Source organism: Hemicordylus capensis, chromosome 1, assembly GCF_027244095.1.
Source record: "Hemicordylus capensis ecotype Gifberg chromosome 1, rHemCap1.1.pri, whole genome shotgun sequence".
NCBI lineage: Eukaryota > Metazoa > Chordata > Lepidosauria > Squamata > Cordylidae > Hemicordylus > Hemicordylus capensis.
Genome location: NC_069657.1, coordinates 174,149,536 through 174,170,979, shown reverse-complemented (window position 1 = coordinate 174,170,979; position 21,444 = coordinate 174,149,536). Strand labels below are relative to the sequence as shown.

The 21,444-nt window shown below is 41.1% G+C and overlaps 1 protein-coding gene across 9 annotated transcripts in view; it reads left to right on the top strand.

Annotated features, from left to right (window-relative positions):
• LRP1B (LDL receptor related protein 1B) overlaps positions 1 to 21,444 on the top strand; it is a 1,420,219-nt gene that overhangs the window by 511,350 nt on the left and 887,425 nt on the right. For 8 of the 9 annotated variants that reach the window (XR_008308477.1, XM_053255348.1, XM_053255339.1 and 5 more), the window contains one exon: positions 20,826 to 20,963. Coding sequence is in view for 8 of the 9 variants with exons in the window: in XM_053255348.1 (XP_053111323.1) it covers positions 20,826 to 20,963 (138 nt within the window). In the remaining variant the exon portion in view is untranslated. Of the gene's footprint in view, positions 1 to 11,639; positions 11,670 to 20,825; positions 20,964 to 21,444 lie in introns of those variants that run through there. The other variant, XM_053255377.1, reaches the window with a different exon arrangement.

Genomic DNA, 21,444 nt, shown 5'->3' with positions numbered 1-21,444 from the left:
AGTGCATTTTTGGGAGCCCACTCCCCTCGTGTGTGCCAGCCGTGGCTGACTCATGATAAAAAAACAAGGGTAAGGGGGTTCTCACCCCCTTAACCCTCACTTAAGAGGGTGGCTATTTAGGTGGGCTTGCCACTGTGGACCACTGGGCTCACTCTTGAGCCCAGTGGTTCTCATGAGCATGCAAAAACGGGCTGGGCTCCCTTAGCCCGGTTTTGCTTACTCGTGAGAATAGCATCAGTGTCTGTGTACGGTACTAAGTATATTCAGCCATTGTATACCAGACAAAATATACAGATTGAACCTGTCTCTTTTCCATTTCCAACTGATGATCCTAAGGCAAGTGAGTAGACATGTCATGGACAGTTTCAGCCAAAAAGTTTGTTAGCAGGTGGAACTCGTCCCTGTTTCTTTCAGGAAACCCCAGACCTTATATAAACTTCCCTATAATATGTATAAAGGTAAGGTGATGGAATCATGATCCTTGATGAGACAAAACCAAAGTCTGTCCATTGGCACAGGCTTTCATCTTTGGTTTGGAGAGTAAGAAATTTTGTTGGGTTGTAAGTATAACACAGTGCAGCTGGCTGGCTCTGCTTCACTTGTCAACACAACAAATGTTTTAGAGGTGCAGCCTCTGTTTGGCCTATGGCTGCAATAAAAGAACTACTACCAGAGGTGCAGCCAACGTTTGTATCATTGCGGCAAATGGAGAACCCTCAGACAAGCCTTTGTGTTTAATTGCATATGCCTCTGGACTTTTAAAGTGTTTTTAAAAGAGAAAAGGTAATTAAGGCAGCCAAGGGATCATGTTCACCTTGATATGCATCACAGGTGGTGCAGAGGTGCAGACCTCCACTGGAACTTAGGGGGAAAGCATTTAATTTGGCCATTATAGCTGACATACGGCAACAAAAAATAAGTCTCAGTGTCTATGAAGTGTGATCTTGTCATGATTATCTGTTTGGTACAGTTGTTGGTTGATAATTTTCATAATGCTAAATTGTGAACTCCTGTAATTAAAATGGTTCCATATTATTTCAGTGCATGACTTCAAATGAACAAACAAGTCACTTATTTTATTTCAGTGAGATTTGATTTACATTCTTCTACAGGACAAACACATACATGAATTCATAAATGTAGAATAGGTACTTCTTAATGTACAATGCATAATTATAAACTAATATAAATATAAACTGATGCATTAGAAGTCTGAAAAATCTTAGAAATTGGTGGGCAACACAGATTAAATTTTGGGTTTTTATCTGAATAATGGTCAATATTTCAAAGAAAGTATTGGGCTTATAAATGACATATTCAGTTCTGAAGAACTTTGAAACATTTTAATTATAAATTCCTGCACAAAAACATAAATATACATTTGTATAGCACCAAATATCACCCAATGCAATGATAATTAAACAATGGGAAAAAAGTGTCAAATTAAAGTTATGAATATTTATAAAATATAATTCTTAGATTTGTAATTAACTAAACTACTGCATATAGAGCATAATTAAAGCAAGATAAAGCACTTTAAAATCAGTTTGATTTCAGTGGAAGACTTTTAAATATGACCTTAATAGATTGAAATTAATGGTACTTAAAAGTGCTTAATTTGACTATATCAAAAATGTTTAATCAAATGTTCATGGAACAGAGATATACTTAATAGATTGAAATTAATGTGACTTAACTGGGGGACTAACTAATTAATGGGACTAACCAGGTAAAGACCATGATATAGAACCACAAACCAGTGTACAGGTCCCTTTAAGACTAATTGTGTCCTGAGTATGAAACACTTTTCAACTCAGATGCTGCCCTTAATTATAGACTGGCTTAGTTTCAGTGTTCAGTAAGAATTCCAGATAATATCAAAATATTTGCATTTGGTACCATAAATGACCTTGGTCGTTTTAGCATATAACAGTAAAAGAACACATGGGAAATTAGGATTTATCACTCCTGTTGTTACCAATAAAAAGTTCTAAATGCTAGTGAGGTATGACTTTAAAAGAGCATGTGGAATTATGCTGCATCGTAAAGCAAGGATAGACTGATGGATTTCTATTTATCTCTTCAAAGTGTAATGTTTTTTAATGTGGATCATTTCAAAGAAAATGTGCATGAGAATGAACTCCATACTGTGCTCATTCATATATATCATAAGAAAAGTCCTGTTAGATCAGACCAAAGGCCCATCCGGTCCCACATCCTGCCTCAATGCACGCACGCACGCGCACACACGCGTTACAGTTATGAGAAAGAGAGGCTATTCTCACGACCTACTGGGTGGGCGGGTGGGGGAAGGTTCTCCAAACCTTGCCTCCCCCCACCCCCCAGATGAGTATTGCACTCTCCCACTTGATCAGTGTTGCTCCATTCAGTCCAGATTGCTCTGAGGCCGGGACTCATGATCCCAGCCTCTGGTATCCTTAGGGGATGGGTGCCCTGGGTGTCCGTTTCTGCATCAGTGTGAGTTACAAGTATCTCACACTGACACACGATCCCTGGCAGCCGGGTTACGGGCTTGGCTACTCATGAGAACAGCCTCAGACAATTACAATCACTAGCTTACATCCAGTCTGAGTTACTCATGAGTACCTCCATTGAAATGAACAGGATGGCTGGCATGGCAGCAGAGTTTTCACTTAGCAGAGACCTTTGATGGGCTTTCCTCCACTTATCTGGGCAGCACTGTTGACGCCTGGGTGGAAACCTTGAATAGGAAACACACCAGGGCAGTAGACATGATCACTCCTAAGCATCCCTTCCGACCTGCTTTAAAAGTGACCCCTTGGTATACCGAGGAGTTGCTGGATCTGAAGCAGCAAGGAAGGCGACTGGAGTGCAAGTGGAGGAGAATTCAGCTTGAAATTGACAGGACACAGCATTGAACCCATTTGACAGTTTATGTGGAGGTGGTGCGTGAGGCAAAAAACCAATTCTGATCTGCACGCATTGCTTCTACGGGTTTGCATTCAGCAGAGCTGTCCCGGATTGTGAGGAGTTTGATTCAGGCTCCTTCCAATTCAAACCAGTCCCTGGAGACCTTGTTCTGCTGTGATGCTTTTAATGGATTCTTTTGGGACAAAATCTCATGTATGTGTGCACGTTTATGAGCTACTTCCACCTACTTCCAGTCCAAAGAGTGGACTGGGCAGCAGGGAGGTATGCTGCCGCCTTGCCAGAATGGAAACAGCCAGCACCAGCAGGGGAAAAGCAGAGGGAGGGTAAGTGCACCCACCCCCACCCTTAAAGTTATCCCACAGATTTTTCATGCACATCCCTAGCCCCATTCTGTCACCAGTGCTTTTTTAACATCTTCATGAAACCACTGGGTGAGGTCATAAGGAGATTTGGTGCTGGGTGTTATCAGTATGCTGATGACACCCAAATCTATTTCTCCTTATCATCATCGTCATCATCATCATCATCATCATCATCATCATCATCATCATCATCATATCTTGTCACCTTAACGCAAGGAGGCAGTGGATGTCTTGAATCAGGGGTTGAACCACCTTGGGATTGTTTTAATGAAAAGCAGAATACAAATGTAGCAATAAATTAAAAAAAATAAAATCATCAGGAATTGGTATTCACTCCCTAAATGCCTGCCTATGGGCAGTAATGGGCTACATGAGGGATAACAAATCAAAACTGAATCCAAGCAAGATGGAGCTGCTCATTGTGGGGGATCGGAATCTGAGGGATGAGTTAGATCTTCCTGTGCAGGATGGGGTTACACTCCCCCAGAAGGAACAGGTACGCAGCTTGGGAGTGCTCTTGGATCCAGGCCTCCCCTTGGTATTTCAGGTTGAGGTTATGGCCAGGAGCACTTTCCATCAACTTTGGCTGATTTGACAGCTGTGTTCATCCTTTGACGAGAACTATCTCAAAACAATGGTGCATCAGCTGGTAACCTCTAGGCTCAGCTGTTGCAATGAGCTCTACATGGGGCTGCCTTTGTACGTAGTTCGGAAACTTCAGTTAGTTCAAAATGTGGCAGCTAGACTGGTCTCCGGGGCAACCTGGAGAGACCATATTATGCCTGTTTTAAATCAGTTACACTGGCTGCCAATATGTTTCCAGGCAAAATACAAATTGCTGGTTATTACTTTTAAAGCCCTGAATGGCTTGTCTTAGAGAGTGCCTTCTTCTGTATGAACCTCATCCCACATTGAAGTCATCTTGAGAAGTCCGTCTCCAGTTACTATCAGTATGTCTGGTGGTGACTCTGAACCAGGCCTCTGTAGCTGCTCCTGGCCTATGGAATGCACACCTGGCAGATAGCAACAGTTTATGCTTGCTGTTGGCCTTTAAGAGAGTTACTTGTTTGGCCTGGCCTTCTAAGGTTTTTAAATTGTTTAAAATTGTGTTAAAATTGTTATATTGTTTTAAGTAGTGTGTTTTAAGTGATGTTTGTTTTTATGTTTTTTAAACTAGTTGTACACCACCCAGAGCCTCTGGATGGGGTGGTTTATAAAAATGAATGAATGAATGAATGAATGAATGAATAAATAAACAGATAAATAATCAAAACGAACAGAAGAAACGAGGGCGTATAATGAATCCTTATAGGAAAAGTTATTAAACACCAAAGAATCTAAACACTTCAATATTCCTAAAAACTACACTGAGTACCCCACTGCCTTGCAGGTAGAGGTAGGGGTGTAGTTGGCACATGTCAGTTGGCATTGTCCAATGATAACCAAAATGAACAAAAGAAATGAAGGAGTGAAATGAATTCTTACAGGGATTTATTATGAGGAAAAGTTATACACCAAAGAAACCAAACATTTGAAAAATAGTGCCCACACATTTTGCTCCATAACTCCACTTCTACAAAGGCTAGAGCTTACCTTTTTTTTTTGGTAAGCTGGGGATCCATGTTAGGGTTAGGATATGGCGACTTAGAATCCCCATTATTTCCCATGGTGGAATTATACAAAATCAGTACCCCCCCAAAAAAAACCCATTAAAGATTAACCAAGTGCCCCACTGCCTTGAATGTTGGGTGGTAGGTGACACCCATGGGGACCTACCCACCACCCAAATCTGGTGCCCCTAAGATCTTTATAAGTGGTCCAAATCGCCCAAATGCAAGTAGAATTGAATCAAATTCAAATCAAATCTGGGGTGATCGGGGGGGCAGATTTGGACACAAAACAAATCAGGGGTGATTCAATTTGGGCACAAATTGAATCAAATAAATCGATTTGTGCACATCCCTTGTGTCCAAGGGTGTTTGCCTTGTAAAGCTGGTCCTCCAAGCGATTATTGGGAAAGTCATTATAATATGGACCATTTTATAATGGTCTGTATCTTAGTGCGTCTGGAAAACATTTTGCCTAATGCTCTTGTGTAAACTGCAGTTTCTATTTAGATAGGGAAGCATAAAAAATTCCCTTTCTTCAAATAAATGTATATTATAATAATACCTACTAGTTTGCTGGCATCTCAATCCTTTAACTTCTATTATCTATTCTCACTATGTGTCTCTATGAAGAACAACATCTAAATTTTCCTACTGACATTTATTCAATTTTGGTACATAAATATCCAAACCATAAGTGGTGAAGTGTTACAATATTGTTGGTATTAGCACTTTAATTGTATGGGTAATTAACACTCCTTTTGTTCACTTTACTATCATTTTTCTCAAGCTGAGACACTTATTATCAGCCCATTCTTTAGCATGCATAGACATCAAATCATTACAACAATTGACAGAAGGAAGCCTCAAATTGTGTGATGCTAATTAAGTTTAAAAAGGGAAAAAAACCTTTTGAATTACTAATAGGTTCCTTAAATGAATGACCATTTACATAAGACAACATTCATTTCTTACTATAAGAGCCATAAAATACTGCTTTTAGTGTGTTGTATTAAATCACCAGAAAAATCCATTAACAAAAGCATTTATGTTTGTCTTTTAGAACATAAAGAATCCCAGCTATTTAAGCATTCTGCAAGCTGAGGGAGTCTTTCGCCAAATTTTCTTTTCTTTCCCATTCAGTCCAGAGGTTCATATTTTGTTCTCCAAGTGGCTGGTCAATCTGATCCTATAAAGTTCCTTCGTGTATGGTTGGTGGGAAACTCGTACAAATGTCAGAACTGCTGACACCTCACATGTAGCCTTTGTGAGTTTTATGGTTCTGTATCATCGTCTTATTATTGACTAGAATGGGGAAAAATTTGCCTTCTGTATGTTCTGGGTATATGAAATAGGAATGCCTTAAAGAAAGAAAAAACTATGCCATCTGACTTGTACTTTAAAAATTAACCACAGTTCCAAAGGTACTTTTTCTAAAGAAAAATTACTAGCATACTCTACATTTAATCCTCAAATAATGTTAGAAGGCATTACGGATGCAAAAACCGAGTATAGTCAATAATGCAATTCTGTATCCTCTTGTGATTTCTTAATTGCTCCTTTCCAAAATGCCAAACTGTTTTCTAATGACGTTACTTCTTGATGTTACTTATTAGTTAGTCAGCCACTGCAGTGTGGGGTTGCACAACTTAGCATGAAATAAAATTCGTGCTGCATAATTTAACTGAATCACAGGTTTTCATTTTTGGCAGATTCAGAGGAAGTCTTTTCAAATTAAAAATATTAAAAACAATAGAAAGATATTGTTTCATAAATCAAAGAAAGACTTCAGTTTTTAGTTCAGATTCTCTAGTAAATACATAAATAATCTCAAAAGAGAGCCTTTTGCAAATTACTCAGCCAGCATAGGCCTATAAATGTAATCCCTTGGCTGTTTATATTAACTAGAACATTGCCTAATCTGTCCTGAAAATAAATACAGTGCTGGCCCTGGAGTGGCCATCAAACCTGATCTTAAGTAAAATTCATAATAATCTGAGAGCTTTTGCTTGGACAAAAGATGCTGACTGACATCCAGACTAAATTGTTGAGTAGTCTTGCTGAAATTAAGTAGTCTTTTATAGTAACTCCTGAATACGCATTTGAAAAAACTTTGTCTGGATGTCAGTTGTTTAGATCTTCAAGGAAAGTGAAGAATTTCAACAAGACTAGCAAAATTCCTCCGAATGGGAACTGCTCATATCTAGCCAGTCCCCAATCTTTATCGTCTCCCTTGTTCCTACTGTAGCTTATGGAAATGGCATCATGTCATGTAATACTTTGGGCCCAAGGTTCTACATGGTCCACCTACACTTCTTTTGTGGTTTCATAAGAACCCATGTACCTGCCAGAAAGCCCTTTGAATCCCACTATTATCTTGGCAATTAACTACATCAACCAATCACTGCTTCCCAAGTTTATTGCATCTTGTTGGCTATAATTAGGCATGTCATAAGGTTAATATCTGTGATTTTGAACTCATTTTGAAGGTAAACAGTTGGACTGTTCTCACGAGCATCCAAGCCTGGGCTTGGCTGCCTGTGAGAACCACTGGGATCCACTGGGATCCTGGTAGTGGCTCAGCACCAAACCCTGCACTGAAGCCTGGCTCTTAGCCAAAGTTAACCCGGCTGCTGGGGATTGTGTGTCAGCACAAGCTGCTTGCAGTTTGTGTGGACACAGAGATGGGCACCTAGAGACTCCATCTCCTTGGGGACTCCCCCAGTGCACTGCCTTCAGCACATGGTGCACTGTGGAATTCCCGGAGGCCAAGACAATAAATCCCGGCTTAAGAGTGATCCGCGCTGCACAGAGCAGGGCTGACAATGTGATAGCGTACTCTGTGCTCCCAACCAACCAAAAAATTATTGTCGGGGTGGGGGGAAGGCAAGGTTTGTCGAGCCTTTCCCCCACTCTCCTGCCCAGGAGATCTCATGTGAATAGCACCAATGCCTTTCATTTAAAAAACAACAACACCCATATGTTTTAAAATAGTAGTACCAACTGAGGCTGACAAGAAGGTGAGAGAATGTCTAATATCAAGTGAGAGAGGACTAGAAAGGTGGTTTGGAAGGCAAGGATAAGAAAGAAGAGATAAATTGAAGAGTTGGTACTTATTGGAGAATATCCGTAGCACACTGAATTAAAAACTATGAGAGGCTCTTCATACCTCAGAAATTTCAACGATGGTGTTATGGTGAGCCCCACTTTTCTTTTTCATTGGATAATGACTGACAGTCAAGAAATTTCATAGAATTGCCAGGGAGCAACTTCAGTGCATGAATGTATCCAAGAAGTCTGTGTTTATGTCCTTTGCATGTGAATGCTGTTGGGCTTGATCATTAAGTTGCAGATAGAAGCTGGAGCCCGTAGGAGGACACTTCATTCATTTAGATCTTATTGTGCCACTACTGTACAACAATGCAGGGCTAGCCGTGCATATAGTTTTTTCAAACTATTAAGACTCTGTTGCTAGCAAAAATACCCTTCTTAAGTTAATTTGAATGGGTCATTTATGTTAAAGTCTGGAACAGCTTAATTATACTACAACACTTGAAGCACAAGACAGAATCAATGGCATCTTCTTGATTGCAGTCTGGAATCTCTCATTTAGAATGAAATGTCCTGGGGTGGGGGTGGGGAGCCCATTCTGAGCCAATTTATTTTTCTTTCCTTTGAAAGTGTGCATAAAAAGCAGTTTCATGGTTTTCAACAGACCTCTTCACTCCATCTCTTTACTTCATGTTACTGTTTTGTACTTTGTTTTGAGGGATTTCTGGTCAGAGACCGTAATAAATATGATTCTGATTCTGACCTCCTCACTTTGACCTTGATCCTCAGATGGTGAAAAACAGGGATTCTCCAATGAACAGAATATAGTGAGGACTCCCTGTGGAGTAAACCTAGTAAGCTGGGCTTGCACTCCCATGCAGCAGAGTGAAGCAGGCCACTGCAGGTAGCAGCTTGTGGGTCCGTTCTTGGGGAGCAACATGACAGACCACTCAACATCCTTTTTAACAGAAAAAGGAGAAAGGGAAGTGAAGCTGTTTGGTGCTTGTTCCAGGCAGCAAAGTGTCATGGACCACACTGGTAGTGGGAATGATTGATACAAGCCTGTGACTTAGTTCTGTATAATTGCAACTTTTCAGGTCTTACCCAGTCTCACTATCATCTCTTGTTATCAGTACTGCTCTCTTTTGTTGAAGCCATTTGTCCTGGCCAGTGCTCATACTTGGGCTGATTAGAGCCTCCAATCACTTGCACATACAATATAAGCTTAGATTCAAAGGGGCTGTAAAAAACAAAGCATAACCCTTGATGTCCATGAGCTCACTTTAACAGGGATATTGTCATCAACAGCAATATATGGCATAAAACAATACAATGGAGAACATATATGAATGCAAATAGCTATCAGTTGAAACAGTGAAGGCTGACAGAACTGGTCAGCTTCTGTATTTAGTCATCACTTGCTTGCAAGGTTGAAAACTTAAGCTTGGATTTTTCATTGAAATTATTTTTAGAGGCAATGGAGTATCTTTTGTTGTGTTTCAAGTTCAGCCTCCTCTGGCTCTCTGCATAATAAAACTGTGTGCAGTACAGGTGATTGTGATGTTTTAATTCCCAGTCCTAAGCATGTTTGCTCAGGTCCCTGCTGAATGGAGTGGGATTCACTTCTTACTAAAAATGTTTATGACTGCAGACTGGACTCAGAGAGCACGATTCACAAGCCCTTGTGCCATCACAACCACATTCAGTTTCCCTGGCCAATGGGCTACTTGCTTTCATCCTTGACCTGAATTCCAGTCGGCAGTGGGTCCCATAGTTTGTGCCCCTTTATGGGAGGAGCCACTGCTCCATTCATTTGTAGCAGCCTTTGTGGACTTTACAGGGCTTGTGGAATTGGGACATCATAGATGGAAGGTGTACCTGTGTTTATCAGATTTCAGCTGCTTTTGTTGATGCTGGTCAGGCTTGGGTCGCATTGCAATATAGGATTTGCTATATAAATATAATTTATTGGAAATTATAATAATTTTCTTCTCCTTTGAAATAGCAGAAATGTTGACAAGAAATATAAGGATAGAAGGAGGGATTGTATGAAAGTCTTTAGGTTTGGGTGTGTTGATACGAGCTCAGCAACAAGGGAATATCACCCAGTCTCAATTATAACTCTGTGTAAATGGAACTCTGTTTTCTCTGATCTTCTGATTATCCAGATGGGGGGTGGTGGTGGGTGGTGGTTTGGATGTCAGTACATCCAAATATGTATTTACTATATATACAGTCTAAATTTTCTGGCTGCTTTCTGGTCTGAATAAAACATTTGAATAGGCTAATATTTTACAACAAAAACCAAATCAATATTCTGCTAAACCACTTAATTGCTGTGGGCTGATATATTACAATGAAGGGTGTGGGGAAAACACTTGAAAGTTTTAGCTAAGTTTTAATAAACGTTTTAGTAAAAGGCTTAATGTTTATTTAAAGCTCTTTTACTTTGCCATGTAAAGTGCATAGCAATGAGGCTTGGACCCACTTTGAAACCTCCTTTCACTGCCTACTTACAGTTCAAATTTTATTGCCAAAATACTGTACTCTTTAAAAGTACAGATTTTCATTCCAGCCTATGCTTATAAAACATGGTTCTAATGGTAGTTGTATGGATTGCTCTTTCTAGCTTAAATACGGTGCTGTTTTACCTTAATTACAGTCATTAATCAACTTCATCAGATAATACTGCAGAGAGGGGGCATAGGTGCTTGCTTTATGAAAACCACTGCAGAGAAGCCTTTGTTTTGCTTGCCAGTGCTGAGGCTGTTATATCAAACATCACAAACCTTGTGATGGGCTAGCTAGATCCTAAATAACTGGCTTTCTAGGGAACTACAAAAGTCAATAGGAGACCTCTGCTCCTACCCTTCAGAACTCCCATTCCCGACACCTCTGCTCAATCACTTTGCCAAGCTCCCCATTGTTCTTAATACATGACAGCTAGTATAAGGCAGCTTATACATGTAGTATTCCAAGTGGGTGTTTTGAATGTAATTTATAAAATTGAGCTTTTGAATATGCAGGACAGGGGACTTCCAACCTAGATAGCCTTGGCCATTGTGACTGGGCCTTTGCCCATTGTGAAGGTTGTATTCCAAACAGTGTTCCCTGTAAGAGGGATTCCCAGATGTTGTTGACTACAGCTCTCATAATCCCCAGCCAAACGCCATTGCAGTTGGGGATTCTGGGAGTTGTAGTCAACAACATCTGGGAATCCCTCTTACAGGGAACACTGATTCCAACATCTGCAGACCCAGGGTCGGAAACCCTGATCTAGCAAAATATGGTGCATTACAGCTGAGTTGTACATTCATGCTTAAACCCATCATCCTCAGCTAAGATACTCAAGGCCTTGAATATTTATTTCCTGCCACTCTCACAAGGTTATCTTGAGCACAATTGTGGGTCAGTACAATGAGAACGGAGATATAAATTGTGCTCAAAGCTGTGAATTGCATTGTGAGTCTCTCTTTCTCTCTCTCTCCCTCCCTCCCTCCCTTCTTCCACCCTCTTTATTATAATTAGACTTTCTACTATGGCTTCCCTATGGGAAGGTAATAGGGAGTGAATGCTACCTCCCATCTTCAATACCATCAAGCCATTTATACAGGGCTATACCATTCCAAGGGGACCTCCTCAGATAGAAAGAAAGAAAGAAAGAAAGAAAGAAAGAAAGAAAGAAAGAAAGAAAGAAAGAAAGAAAATCAATCTAATACATGACCACTTATTTCATGTGGGTGATTTCCAAGCTAAAAAATTGACTGTTACTGAAGTTTGTGTTCTCTAATTATGGGACAATCATTTCAAGAATGAAATCAATTCTTGTCCCAATTTCCAATTATATTTGTATGTAGGTTCAAAATCTTGTATATATTTTAATTTTGAGGTTGCATAACTATAGAACAGCCTTAGAAATAAATTCATCTGTGCTTTCTTATGTTCCTTTTTGTTTAATCCATCTAAAATATTAGAAAATTTATATCTGTCTTTTCCTGATAGAAACTGTTCTGAATACATTATATATTATATTTGCCGTATTGTCATACATTAGATCATTTGAAGAGAGAACATAATTTTCCACCTCTCCATTCTATTGTGAATGTTCTAGTGGCAGAAGGAAGTGGCTTTATTGAAGAAAAGAAGGGGGAAAGAGCCATTATGCAGGGCTAAAAATACCCTCTGCACATTTATAGTTGAATGACCGAAATATTTACATTCAAATACAGTTTTCTGCCTGATTGCTTAAAAATTATGGCCAACATGAAGAGCAGCATGCTGTCGATTATGTGAACCATGTTGGGGCTGCTGTGGACATGTAAGGAGCCTTGACGCTATTGAGAACGAGTGCTGCAGCAGCCCCAACATGGTTCAAAGTGTCAGCAAGAAACTGCACATCATGTTACTTTGACTCTATAAAACTTCATGTAGTCACTGAAAACCTAATATATTTTTATGAAAATAGTCCTGCCCTTTCCGCTGTATAGATTACTGCTGTAGAGGCTTCTGTTTCTTGTTTGGTTTCTTGTTTCTGTTTCTGATCACAACAAGATTCCTTTTTACATTGTGATTTAAAAGATGCACTAAGTGCACATGATTATCATTATTATTATTTTAAATTTTATATTCCGCTCTTCCTCCAGGGAGCCCAGAGCGGTGTACTACATACTTAAGTTTCTCTTTCACAACATCCCTGTGAAGTAGGTTAGGCTGAGAGAGAAGCGACTGGCCCAGAGTCACCCAGCTAGTTTCATGGCTGAATGGGGATTTGAACTCGGGTCTCCCCAGTCCTAGTCCAGCACTCTAGCCACTACACCACGCTGGATCTCTTGCCTTTTTAAAATGGCCTTTCCTCCACTCTTCCTCACAGAAGAGCCTTTGGCGCCACCAAAGCATTAGTGATGCAGAAGCTTGCAGCCTGGCAGACCAGGGTCCGTAGCAGCAGCAATGGGGCCAGTGTGGCAGTGAAGCCTTCAGCGTGATTGCTCAGAGCAGCAGGATTGGCAGTAGCAGCAGTTAATGAGAATGCTTTGGAGTGCTGGCTATGCACTCCTGACTAACTTTTGAGCTTGTGTGGGGAATCAGTGAAACGAGAGAAAGCAGTTCACTGCAGAATAAATTTGTGCAAAAATTTGGTCTTAGAAATTACAGGTAGAGAGTTGGAACTGGAAATTGGATCAGGTTTATTAGGGATAATAAGGGGCACAGAAAGGAAATATTGATTAATAAGGAGCACATTATTAACTAATAAGACTGGTAACTTAATTAAGGCTCACAAAGAGGCATTTTAGCTTGAAATCCTAATTAGAATCAACTGGAGTCTGGCCAGAGAAATGGGCCTTTGGGAAACAGCTCTAGACTTAAAAGAGAACAAGAAGAGAGGGGAGCAAAAGAGTGTGGAGCAGAAGTTGGTTAGTATACCTGTAATCTTCCAATGTTGTGTCGGACACATGTTGCTCAGTGGGTTTTGAGGACTATTTTCAGGGATAAGCAGGAAATGGGATGCAAGAGTGGAGATACACATGCCACTACCAAGTCAGGAAGCCAGTAGGAGTCTAAAGGTGGTCTGATCCCAGGGGACCAGTCCTCTGATGCAGCCATGTGTGCTGTGCAGAATAGGCCTAGAGACAGGGCCAAACTGGAGGCTGAAATCGGGCCGGTCACAAGGGCCAAAGCACGGCCAGATGGAATAGCTGATGCCTAGCCACACGTATACACAGGTAGTGAATCCAGAGAAGAGACACACTGTTTGATGGAGTTTGAGGTACAAATAGGCAAAGGTCTACCTTTGGGCCATCTGCAGACCACACCTCTCTGTAACATCTGTGGTGGACAAAAGAATACACCTTGTCCTGTCCAATCCTAGGTGGGTGTGCTCCAGAGGACAATGAAGTGAAAAGGTTTAGACAACCTGTATGCAGAAACACTGAATAGGCGACTCATCTCGTGTCAGGCAGACCTTCTGGGTAGAAGATAAATTATTCCTTTAAAATAATGAGTGCTTTGCCTGTGCTTAATTCCAACCATTAACACATACATTAGAGGGATGAGCCTGCTGCAGTCCTATCTACTCTTCCTGTGAAGGTGATTAGCTTTGAAGGTTAATCCTGTGTGCCAACATTGAGAAGAGTTTCAGGTAGTCCTCTTCTCCTTAACTCGGGTCTACTCAGCAACCTTTTCTGTGAATGAACAGAGAGGGAGCAGGGGGAGTAGTTCCCCCTTTCAGTCACGTGTTAGGCTTGAGCTGAAGTTACCTGGAGTTACCTTCCCATGCTAGCAGCTAAGTGACTTCTTCTTGGGAGTTAAGACCATGCAGGCAAATGGTGAGCCTATGGTCCCACAAGTCAAAATGGAAACTACAAGTCTGTAGTTCCAAATCACATGTAGGGGTGCTACTGGGTGCCCCCAAACCGGCTGTTCTCTTAACACAGCAGCGGGGCCAGGTTAGCAATGCAGCCCTGAAGAGTGGCCATCAGGAGCAATGGAGCCAGCATGGTGGCACAGTTGGAGCATCAGAGTAGCAATGGCTGGCAGTGCAATGGGGGTGGGGATGAATTAAAGCCATGGTGGTGAACAGTTTTAAACTTTGCATGTAACAGGTGGGCATTCTGATATTGATTAACAGCCAAATACTGGGTCAGTTCCATGCCAATGCTAATTCCGGAAATGTTGGGGAGGCTATATTGGCCTCCCTGACCTTTTTTTTTAAATTTTCATTTTTTAGAATCATTATCAGGTCAGCATTGATCCAACATTTCTCATGATGCAAAGGGCTGCTATATCTGTTTTTTTGGAAGTTAGTCTCATTGATCTCAGTGAAGCATTAAGAATGTAGCGTTAGTGTTCCATGAGAGCTTCATTCGCTGTCCATGTTTGCCTGCATCTCATTTCTACTCATTAGTGTCTCTCTGGTTGGGAACGGCCTCAGACCATACTATGTCCCTTAATGCATGCCTTACTCCCACCAATGGCAGCCTAGACCATTGAGATGCACATAATGGGAAGTGAGTTTTATTCATTTAGCATATTTGTACACCACCCCAAACTCATGTCTCTTGGCAGTTTACAGCAAAATAACAACAACAACAACAATGGGAACAGCCTATATTCTGCGATGATATCTATAATAATAATAACAGCAACAACATTGACAATAAAATTCAGCTATCCCAGGTCCTTGGGAAGGACTCGGATGTCTGAATAAAACAAACCCGTCAATAACACCTGTCTGACTGTGTAAACAACAACAACAATAATAAACAAATTAAAACTGTTTAAAACCACAATTCTAGTTAAAGAGCTTGGGTGAATAAGTGTGTCTTAAGAGTCTTTTTAAAAGCTGTCAGAGATGGGAAGCTCTTATTTCAGCAGGGAGTGAATTCCCAAGCCTTGGGCCGGCAACAGAGAAGGCTCATCCCTGAGCAGCCACCAGATGAACTAGAATGTAAGACTATTGCTTATAATGCTCATTTCTTATAAGGGGAGAAATGCTGCAATTGTATATTGCCAAGTGTGTGTGCTAGTATGTATAAAATATTAGCTTAGGGGAATTTCATATTGTTGAATGTCTGCTATCTGATTATTATGAACAGGCTATGGGTTTTGCTATGGGTTTTCTGTTATGGGTTTTTATTAAAAACAATGTCTGATCCTAGGACTTCACAAATTAAAGCCAATGTTCAGATGTTTCTTATTAGAAGATATCCAGAAACCTCTCTAGAAAGCCTGAAATGTTTTGAATGGGGAAGCCATCAGAGCTTGTGACATGCCACCTTCCAGCTAGGAATGGGGTGGAGTTAAGCTTTGTGTGTGTGAATGTGAGTGTGAGTTAGTGAGTGAGAGAGAGTGTCAGCCCGGGAATCTGCTTCACCCCTCTCAGGGGTGGGAGATGAGTGACCCTCTATGCAAAGCCTCAGAGATAGGTGGTTCCCTTGACCATTGTCCTCCTCCTGCGTAGTGTGATTTCAGAGCCGGCTCCTCTCTGGGAGACTACAGTTCTCTCCCTGCTCATCCCACTCTTCACTGGCCTGTCCACTTTTAAATGCTGCCTCACATGCCAGACATCCGGTACCCACCCTCTTTGGTCCCTCCCACCTAGTACTTTATTGCCCCTTCACCTGTTGTTCCTTCCCCTCTTGCTCCCTGACTTCCTCCCCATGGCCCTACCTCTTCCTCCCGCATGGCATCGGCCCTGGCCAGCTGGGCTGGGCTGACATCATCCATGGGTGCCAGCCACCCCAATCGAAAGCACACTGCAATCCATCTACCTGAACTGCCCAAGCCTTCCCAGCTCAGCTCAGGAGTCTGTGGAGAGACATCTGTCGCATCCAAGTTCCACACTTCTCCTCGTCTCCCTCCATGCGGCTGCCACTTCTGAGGTCGGTGCGGGCTGGTCGGCTGAACTCTGTGTGTGTGTGTGTGTGTGTGTGTGTGTGTGTGTGTGTGTGTGTGAGAGAGAGAGAGAGAGAGAGGGGGGGGGGAAACTAGATATAGGAGAGACTGAAGAGGAAAAGAGAGAGACCTGAGAGCTAGAGGGCATCTTAGGATAGAATCTCTTTCTGTGAATATGATAGGATCTGTTGCTGACTTGTAGGAACATACTACTGCTTACCTCCATCTGATGCTCAGCTTGTGTATGTGTAAATAAAACAACTTTTACAAAGACACCATAAGACTTAAGGTATCTCTTCTCTACAGAAAACCAAAGTTCAGGTAATGTCGCTCCATGGAACTTCTCTAATTTCTTGGGGAAGTGGTTAGTATATAAGAGTATTATTGTTAGTAACTAACCTTTCTGACATGCAGGAACTTGGAAGCCCTGGTTTTGACCTCTGCTGGAGAACTCCCAGCATAGCACATTGTGTTTAGGACAGGGCATACGCTTCCCAGTCCCCTCATTTGAAAAAGTCTGAATATGAATCATTAAGTGCATTCTTCTCCACACAGCCCTGCGCCAGAACCTGAGAAGCAGTTGGGCAAGGAGACCTTGAATGGAAGAAAAGAGCTGCCCATAGCCTAAAGGCTTTCTGTCTCAATTTCAAGCATTAATTTATTTTACAAAATTACCTGGCCTTGAGAGAGCAATATGCCAAGACAGAATATTAACTACATATACCCAGACCACTCAATGTCAAAATAATCACATTTGTATGTTAATCAGTCCTCTTAATCTATTGCTTATTTGTTTTTGTAAACAGAATAAAAAATTCCCCTTGGAAATGTAGTTTCATGATTAATATATATTTCTGGGAACCTATTCATCTTCACCTCAAACCGTCTCCTGTTCACAAATAAATAGGCTTTTGTAAGCAGCTGCATGAGCCCTTTATTGATCTGAAGTCAGATAATATTTTAAATATTTCAGAAAGTTTTTGTTCTTTATGGGGCAGCCTGTATACTTTAGCAGAAAGCAATATACTGTAAGAGCCAATTGACTTGGTAAAATGGAAGACTGTGAATTTAGATAACTAATATACATTATTTTGCTATCAATAAGATAATAGAATTCTGATTTCCTCCTGTAATGTATGAAATGACCCTGAATATTCAAAGTCTCTCTCACTCTTTCACACTACTGTGGCTGGTTCAATCTCCAGCCCACAACTGTTTTCAGGGTGCTGCCTCACTTCTGGCATAGCCCTTAAGGTCCAACTCAGTCCATCTCTAATCAGCTCCCTGCTCTTTGCAGTGGTGTTGATCGTGTCAGGTGGAAATAAATGCTAAGTGGTATGAGCCCTATTCACACATTATGCTCTGCACTTGTACAGTAGTCTTTCTCTATTCTGATGTTTGAAAAATGGGACATGGCTCACTGTCCGAAGTGCACCCGTAAGTCCCATCCCCGGTCCATCCCTTACTGCCTCTTCCCACTCTGCTCACGACTGGAACGTTCATCTGAAGAACTGAGTGCCCTAAGTGTGACTGAGGTTATTTCTGTGATTGGCAGCCTTGGGACAGCATACACGAGTACACATCCCTCCCATTTTTAAAATGTCTTCATGAGGCTTCTATGTTCAGTATACACACGTACAGATCTATACACAGGTACAGAGATTGTGAGATCTGAGAAGGAAGAGAGTCGTGCTCCCATGATTTAGAATTTTAATATATAAGATAAATATTTACTCATTTTCCTAAGAAAGCGGGATGTTGTGTTAGCTGTATAACTGTGAGAACCACTAGGTGGCACTGTGCAAGGAAGCATGACAGTTTAAGTAGGAGGAGGGAGTGCATATTAGGCAGGTTCATTGCCATGAAACATATGAAGCTGCCTTATACTGAATCAGACCATTGGTCCATCTAGGTCAATTTTGTCTGTGCTCTTTGATAATACTTAGATGGTTTATGGAAAAGGATAGCTCTAGGAAACGGAAAATTATATGCAGCCAAGAGTACTGTCACTACCTGTAGCACCTTTCTTATGCTCTTTGGTACTAAATATACTGAAGTGAGTTTGAACTAGGAAAAAAAACCCTATAACTAATATGGTCAAATCTGAACCACCGCCAGACATTGTAGAACCATTGTACATGTTTATGTACACTTCTTAACAGTGCTGGGGCTGCCATCTAACTAACTCTGCAGATTCTCTGGGGTGCAGCATTACTCCTCTGTAATGCTGCACATCATGTTCGCCACTGTCTCTGTCTGCAAAGACAAACCCTGTACCTGGAAAGATCCTCTCCATAATCAGGAGCTGTGAGCACCCTCTTGCTATATCTCTAACCTATTTGAATCTAATCCCCTCCCCCCAACTTTGCTTTTTTAAAAATCATTTTATTAAAGGTGGGTTTTTAAACATTTGCATATACAAATAAAAGCAGATAGAGAAAATGAAAAACTTTATTGTAAACAATAGGTCAGGTCTGCATCCTGCAAGGCCTGTCAGCCAATGGTGGCCTTCAGAGGAATTCCAAATACTCATTGTCCGTAGCCCTTTGCCTACATGGTTTCTGCTCTCCCTGGGTTCCTCAGAAATGTGCGTTTATGGCACTGCCTGCATGCCCAATCTGCCTCCTTCAATGTGAGGAGACTGAAAGCCTTGTATGCTTTTTCTGCTACAGTTAGTGAGGAGAAGTAGAAAGCCAGGTGGTGGTGCTAATGTGGTGGTGCTAGTGTGGAAATAAGCAGAAAGAGAAACTGAAGGAAGAAAAAGGAGGAACCTGAGAGATCACAGTACAGAGAGATCTACAAACAGAAAAAGAGGTTTGGAGAGCTATGACCTCTAGACCTTGGAGCCAAGGATGCATTGTGTTGATGGGTGTAGAACAGGGCTGCACAAACTCAGCCCTCCAGCTGTTTTTGAACTACAACTCCAAATGATGGGAGTTGTAGTCTAACATATGCAGGAGGGCCAAAGTTGTGCAACCCTGGTCTAGAATCAAGAATCAAGACTCAGATAAAATCCACCTTCTGAGGCTTCTATGGTAATAGCAGCACTGAGTCATAGCATTTTAGGAAAGAGAGAGTCCAGAAAAGCAGGCTGAGGGTAGGGTGGGGCGGTGAATTTCACTTTGGTTTTAACTAACTAGCCAAATTCTGTAAAAGCAGGCTTCTAGTAGTAGCTTATTAAAAATGTTTGGGGTTTTTTGGGGTGTGTGTGTGTTTTTGCGATTGACATACTGCAGGGCAGTCCTCTTGAATTAAGTGAACATGATAGAGTTTTGAATTATGCCTCTCTGCTTTAAGAATCAGAGGCTGACATTGTGTGTAGCCTTATGAGCAAAAGCGCTGACCTCACAAGGAGCCAAGTAAACTAACTACAGGCGAGGCTTGGCTCGCAGGACGGGCAGAGTGGGAGTTGATTTTCACTTCTCTCCCTTCCTCACTCACAAAAGTTGTTTTCGTATCCAGGAGTATGTCAGTGAGGGTTTCATAGCCCCAGGGACATACTTCTGACAGTGAAAAGGACTGAAGAGGAAAGGGAGAAAAGTGAAAGTCCCCAGGGAAGGAGAAAAAGAGGACCCAGGCTAGGGGTGTAGCTATAATTGAGCGAATGAGTTCAAAGAACCCAGGCCCCCAAGCTCCTGCGGGCGGGCAGCTCTGTTCAGGGCAGCTCTGGTAGAAACTGTATGTTGAGCAATTGAACTGCAGGGCTCAAAGTCCCATGGCTCAAAGACCCCTTTTTTGCCTGTGTCTCTGCTTGCCTACGGACTCAAGTATGATAGTAGAGTTCTGGGGATTAGAAACTATGCCAGGAGCCATATGGGAAACCCTTGAGAGTCTAATATTGCCTTTAAGTTGTCAGTTGCCTTTCCTGAGTCTAAGGCTTCATCCATGTAGAGCATATGATTTTACTGATAGAAGACAAACGTACAAAGATCCAAGCGTTGCAATCATACATTTGTTTTGTTTGTTTGACTGCTCACCGCTTGTTACTTCTTCATAAGTAACACTGAATCTCTTTTTGTTTGGATTGTCTTTTGCTTCTCAGCCATGAATTGTTAAGCCTATGCCTAAGGTTTTGCTACTGGTAGACTAGTAGACTCTTATTGTAATCATATTGAAAAATAAGAATTAAATAATATTTGAAAACAATCTACACTCTGTTTCTAATGTTGCTAAATATAAATTTCAGCATCCCTAATCTTTAGTAGAGAATAAATCTGCCATAAAAGTGATAAATTGCATAGTCTTCATTTTTTAAAATCCTTCTTAAGCAGTTGATTTTCTTTAATTATGTTAATCCTTATTAAGATACTATAATTCTGCTGGTAATGCACAGGAAAGCTGCATAGTAGACAAATGCACAAAAAAAGCTTGCAGCCAGCATTAAAGTGGAAATATTATGCAAATACATGACAGTACGGTGCTTTCCTTGCCTTAGTAATCTTTATTTGTTTGAACAGAATCAAACTGCATATTAATTAGTCCATATCTATCCTTTTTTTAGGTCCCAAGGAAATAGAATTCAAGTGTCCTCTGAATCATATTAAATGCATTGGCACAAACAGATGTATTCACTTGTCCCAACTCTGCAATGGCATGTATGACTGTCCTGATGGATATGATGAAGGTGTACATTGTCGGGGTAAGTGCATTTGTTTGGGGGAAGTGCCTATCAACCTCTCAACAGAACAATTTTCAAGTCTGAATCAGTGGCAACAAAGAAACCTCTTATTTTTAGACGGTTTGGAGTTGTGTTTTTTGCTATGTGTGTTTCCTCTCGTGGAGGTTCATGTTTATTGTACATTCCAATATTTATTTAAATAAATTTATTTTGAAAGAAACAAATACATGTAGACTTTAAAATAACTTTCTTGAGCTTTAGCTTGATTACAAGATACTTCTCTGTCTTGCAAGAAAAAGTAAATAAGCTGGTGGGGCTTCTAAAACCAGGACAGTTGTGGCTGAAATGCCTCTGAGTCTGAACATTCCTTCCTTTTCCAGTTCTATTTCTACTACTGCTTATTGCTTGTCCTACTTATCTCATCTCATGCCATACTGTCAGTAAACAAAGAGCTAGAGAGTGGCCCTCAGTTAAAGTGAGTTCCTTTCAGCATCTCTCCAAT